The sequence below is a fragment of the Brassica oleracea genome, chromosome C6, assembly GCF_000695525.1.
Source record: "Brassica oleracea var. oleracea cultivar TO1000 chromosome C6, BOL, whole genome shotgun sequence".
Taxonomy (NCBI): Eukaryota; Viridiplantae; Streptophyta; class Magnoliopsida; order Brassicales; family Brassicaceae; genus Brassica; species Brassica oleracea.
In genome coordinates this window covers 34,300,879-34,305,857 of record NC_027753.1, presented here as the reverse complement: position 1 = coordinate 34,305,857, position 4,979 = coordinate 34,300,879, and the positions used below count along the sequence as shown (strand labels likewise).

Sequence of the window (4,979 nt, the reverse complement as noted above, 5' to 3'; positions counted from 1 at the left end):
GACACACTTTCTGATAATGAAGTGGCTCTCAAGAATAAACTATCTCTGAAATGCTTTGATGTCTATTGTGTGTATTTCCTTGCTTTGCTTGAGTAGTTGATGTGTATTTCCTTGCTTTGCTTTACTGATTTTCTTTTGCAGGTCACGGGTTGGAGGTGACAGTGTTGCAGGTCACGGGTTGGAAGTTCAGGTTGTTGCAGGTCAATCTTGGTGGTCGTTACTTTTGTTTGTTTGCGGTTTAATCACGGGAAAGTGTAGGTTTTGTTTCTTTCTACACTGCAGGTGACTCATGTACTATGTCTCTCTGTGTATTATGCTTTTGTTGTAACTCTGAACTTGATTCACAGATGTACTAAACCAGATCACGGATGTACTATGTTGTAACTCTATGTCTCTCTATATAAATGATGTCTCTACTCTCTGCTTTATAATCAAAGTTATCTTCCATTTCTTTCTCTTGCTTTTGTTTCTCTTGTCTGTGTTGCTCTTGTTTCTCTTGCTTTTGTTTGTCTTGCTTTTGTTTCTTTTCTCACTACAACACGAACATTCAACAACAAACAACATACAACAAACTACAACAACTACATTCAACTATCATGTTCTTGATCGAGTGAAGTCCGTGACCAACAAACAACAAACTACAACAACTACGTTCAACAACAAACAACATACAAGAAACAGTCATCAAGGTAAGAAAATATGGATTATGATAATTAGAAACAATTATAGTTAAAATAAAATATGGATGAAGTAAAAAAATTTTGTTAAGAAAATATGGATTATGAAAATTAGAAAGAATTATAGTTAAAATAAAATATGGATGAAGTAAAAAAATTTTGTTAAGAAAATATGGATTATGAAAATTAGAAAGAATTATAGTTAAAATAAAATATGGATGAAGTAAAAATAATTATTGTTAAGAAAATATGGATTAGGAAAAAAACATAATTATGACAAGTTTTATAGAATTATGAAAATAATTTTTTTGATTATGAAAAAGTGTATAGATTTTTAGTTACAAATCCCCTTTTGTCATGTTAGGAAGAAAACATCAACAATGTCTTCCTCCTCAAGTGATGAAGTTGATGAAGCTATAGAAGAAATGGTCGACCAAGTAGTTGATAATTACATCGACTCAATAGTTGAGGTTCAAGCCAACAAGCCAAAAAGACGAGTTTATATCGACAGAGATCGGGAACAAGGACACAATCAACTATGGAACAATTATTTCAAGGAAAATCCTACATACCCACCGGAAATGTTTAGGAGGTGTTTTCGAATGAACAAGCCATTGTTCATTCGCATTGTCGAACATATAAGTAAGGAAGTTCCATACTTTCAGCAAAGACGAAATGCTCACGGAAGGAACAGGCTATCTGCACTTCAAAAGTGTACGGCAGCTATACATATGCTGGCATATGGTCAATCGGGAGATACATATGACGAATATCTCCGACTTGGTGACAGTACATCACGTTTGTGTTTGGCAAATTTCACTGATGCAATAATACAATTGTTTGGAGATGAGTATCTACGAAAACCTACTGCCGAGGATCTTCAACGATTACTCGATGTTGGAGAGGTACGGGGATTTCCGGGGATGATAGGCAGCATCGACTGTATGCATTGGGAGTGGAAAAACTGCCCAACGGCTTGGAAAGGTCAGTTCACACGTGGTTCAGGAAAGCCGACAATTGTCTTAGAATTCGTGGCATCACAAGATCTTTGGATATGACACGCATTTTTCGGCTTACCAGGTACCCTCAACGATATCAATATTCATGATCGGTCACCTGTTTTTGATGACATCTTACATGGTCGAGCACCTAAAGTTAAGTTCAAGGTCAACAACCACACTTATCGTATGGCCTACTATCTTACTGACGGAATTTATCCAAACTGGTCAACATTTATCCAATCTATCCCACTTCCTCAAGGTCCTAAAGCCGAGAAATTTGCAGAAAAGCAAGAATCCGCCATAAAAGATGTCGAACGGGCTTTTGGAGTATTGCAATCGAGGTTTGCAATTGTTAAAAACCCAGCTCTACAATGGGACAAAGAAAAGATAGGAAAGATAATGAGAACTTGTGTCATATTGCACAATATGATAGTAGAGAACGAACGACACGGATACGCTCAAATTGATACTTCTGAGTTCGAGTCAGGAGAATCAAGCAGAAGTTCGAGGGTGACAAAGAGAGAAAGTATTCATGTCGGTGATATGTTAGGCATGCGTAGAGAAGTTCGAGATCCAGAGAAGCATGCTCGTTTGAAAGCTGATTTAATGGAAAATATATGGCAAAAGTTTGATGATTAAAATGAATAAGCTTTGTGTGTTATTGAATTTTTTGATTTATGTAATCTACTCTTAATGTATTGAATAAAAATATTTTAATATTTTATTCATGTATTCTGAATATTTTTAAATTTTTAAAAAATAAAATAAATATTATTATTTTATTCATATGAACTTCTTCTTGAAGTTCACCAATGCAGAAAACAACAAATACAGGTTCATAACTATTGATGGACCCACAAAAAAATATTAAAAAATCTTTATTAACCCTAAGGGGTTCACCAATGTTCATGCTCTTACCACTCCTAAAGAAACAGATATATAAATAATATAATAATTTTTCTTTTCATTTTTATTTCTTATTTTTAAGGGAAAAAAAATATTTTTTGATTAAACTTGGGAAAGTTAACTATCTCTATTTATTTTAAAGATTTTATATTGAAAAAAAGATTAAAAGATTTTATTCTTATTTATTAAGAATGTTCTTATAATGGTTACTACTTATTGAGTGATATTCGCAGGAATCACATTTATAACAAAGTAACCAACGCTAAGTGTGGTCAACATATATAAAACGAGAAGACAAGATTTGATAAATGTCGACAGAGTAAAGAGCACAACGAATAACAAAAGCGTAAAATTTTTGACGAACACATAATGTTTCTCTCAACGTCTGCAACCAGTAACTATTGCTAGGACAGAGTCACACAACAATTAAAATATTTTTTTTTTAAGAAAAGGAGAAAAAAGGATCTCTAGCTCTTGGGAGCAACCTTTTCCTTGGCCTTTTGGAGCTTCAAGACCTTCTTCACAATCTTTTGCTCTTCCACAAGGAAAGCACGGACGATTCTGTTAACACAAGACATGAGTAAGATGTTTGATTTGAAGTTTTGCTATTTGGTCAACTTGTTACAGAAACGAGCTAAAGAATTAACCTCTCCCTAACAGCCAAAGCAGACAAAACACCACCATAAGCACGGTTCACGGTCCTCCTGTTTCTGGATAATCGAGACCTCTTGTACTCAGCAGGCCTCAAGTGAGGGATCTAAAGAAACAAACGATAAATGTGTTAGATTCAGATGAAATTACCAATCACATTCAGATACATCTACACCTAGCAATAACTATTTTAAAAAATGAGACATGTAACCATTTGGAACACGATATCGATTTCTGCCACCAAGTAAAACAGTAATGTCCTTACATACAAAAAAAGGAGAAAACTTTGAAAAGACAAAGGCGGCACTAAATGTAGCTTATGATAAAGTTATGTCCTGGTGTGGGATTCAATCTAACCAGGACAAGACCGTCAATAAGCACAGACCAAAACAACCTAGACAACTACTACATTTGCATTGATCTACACTACACTACAATCAACTCAACCAATTAACTCCAAGAATCGATTTTGAGATAAGATCAGAGAGGACTTACACCCTGGATACGCTTGCCGGTAACGGGGCATTTGGGTCCACTTGCACGCTTCTTAGTGCTCTGGTATGTCAATTTACCACCTGCAACAAAACCAAACATTCAAAGATGTCAATACATTAAAAAACAAAACTCTATAGATCGATGGAGAGTTTGGTTTTTGAGAAACAGACCTGGGGTTTTGACGATCCTGTGCTGGTTGGACTTGGTGGCGTAGCTGTGACGCGAACGGTATACAAGACGCTGCACCATTTCTCCTTTTATCTCCTTTTAGGTCTTTATCCTCCTCGACAACGGAGCAGAGAAGAGGCTGCGCAGCTTATTATATCTATTTAAAGCCTTTCTCCTACTTCTCTTTTGCCCTAGTTCGGACGGTCCAGATCATATCTTAGAACATGAGAATCAACGGACCAGATTTGTTTTTTTGGGCTTATTTTTTGTACAATTTGATATATTATTAATAAGCCCACATATGACTCGGGCTGTCCAGAAATAGTCCATGAATCTTCTTCATGCTTAATCACTTGGCCACTAATTATTCAGATTTAACTTTTTATTGTTATGAACCAGATTGTGGATGACTCATAACCAAAAGATTATGATTTGTAATCTTTTCATTTATCTATGACAGTGTAATCTCCTATATAAGGAACCTCTATGTTATGAATAAAGAGACACTTTTCAATTACTTTTATAACACGTTATCAGCACGAAACTCTAAATCCCTAAGCTAATACCCAAATCGAAAAATTCTAACCCTAGCCGGCGATCCGACGAACCCTAAACCCCGATCGCGTCCTCTTGTTCCCGCATTTGTTCCAGCTCGCATCCCCGACCAGCTTCAGCCCAAGGCGTTCCTGATCCTAGCTCAGACGTTCGCGACCCGAGAGCAGCTCCAGCACGCGACATCTTCCAGGTTCGCGACAACATCAGACAGCTCGCGTCCGACGATCAAGGCATTCCCAATCAAGCAACAAAGGACGTCCGCGACCCGATAGAAGCGACTCGATCCATTCCAGCTCGCGTCCCGTTAGTGTCCAGTTTGGTGGTCCGATTCAACAATCATCTAAGGTTAAAAGGTAAATCAAAACCTAAGAACCCATAATCGAACATGGATTGATTGATAAAGAATAAAACCCTAAAACCCTAATCTTTATGAATCAAAACCATAGGGTAATAGATCATAAATCCTAATTAAGTAAATCGAAGCTCTAAAAGTTCGATACCCCAAACCCTAAATCATGTTCCTACA

The 4,979-nt window shown here is 36.4% G+C and overlaps 2 protein-coding genes across 2 annotated transcripts; one reads left to right on the top strand and one right to left on the bottom strand.

Annotated features, from left to right (window-relative positions):
- Positions 1-1,057: 1,057 nt before the first annotated feature.
- On the top strand, positions 1,058-2,317 carry LOC106298069. Its single transcript, XM_013734170.1, has 3 exons — positions 1,058-1,619; positions 1,758-1,862; positions 2,112-2,317. Exons 1-3 carry the CDS (start codon positions 1,058-1,060, stop codon positions 2,315-2,317), a joined length of 873 nt encoding a protein of 290 aa, XP_013589624.1.
- Positions 2,318-2,862: 545 nt separating this feature from the next.
- On the bottom strand, positions 2,863-4,055 carry LOC106298376 (60S ribosomal protein L34-2-like). Its single transcript, XM_013734488.1, has 4 exons — positions 3,901-4,055; positions 3,731-3,810; positions 3,232-3,341; positions 2,863-3,145 (listed from the first exon to the last, which is right to left on the bottom strand). Exons 1-4 carry the CDS (start codon positions 3,977-3,979, stop codon positions 3,052-3,054), a joined length of 363 nt encoding a protein of 120 aa, XP_013589942.1. The 5' UTR covers positions 3,980-4,055; the 3' UTR covers positions 2,863-3,051.
- Between the last annotated feature and the right edge of the window lie 924 nt (positions 4,056-4,979).

Bases quoted from the DNA above. Each gene is read 5' to 3' on its own strand.
- LOC106298069 (XM_013734170.1), top strand. From the start codon at position 1,058: ATGTCTTCCTCCTCAAGTGATGAAGTTGATGAAGCTATAGAAGAAATG. The intron at 1,620-1,757 runs GTATGCATTGGG...TCGGCTTACCAG, and splicing joins GATGATAGGCAGCATCGACT to GTACCCTCAACGATATCAAT. The intron at 1,863-2,111 runs GTATGGCCTACT...ACAATATGATAG, and splicing joins GGTCAACAACCACACTTATC to TAGAGAACGAACGACACGGA.
- LOC106298376 (XM_013734488.1), bottom strand. From the start codon at position 3,979: ATGGTGCAGCGTCTTGTATACCGTTCGCGTCACAGCTACGCCACCAAG. The intron at 3,811-3,900 runs GTCTGTTTCTCA...GTTTTGTTGCAG, and splicing joins CAGGATCGTCAAAACCCCAG to GTGGTAAATTGACATACCAG. The intron at 3,146-3,231 runs GTTAATTCTTTA...TTGTGTTAACAG, and splicing joins GCTTTGGCTGTTAGGGAGAG to AATCGTCCGTGCTTTCCTTG.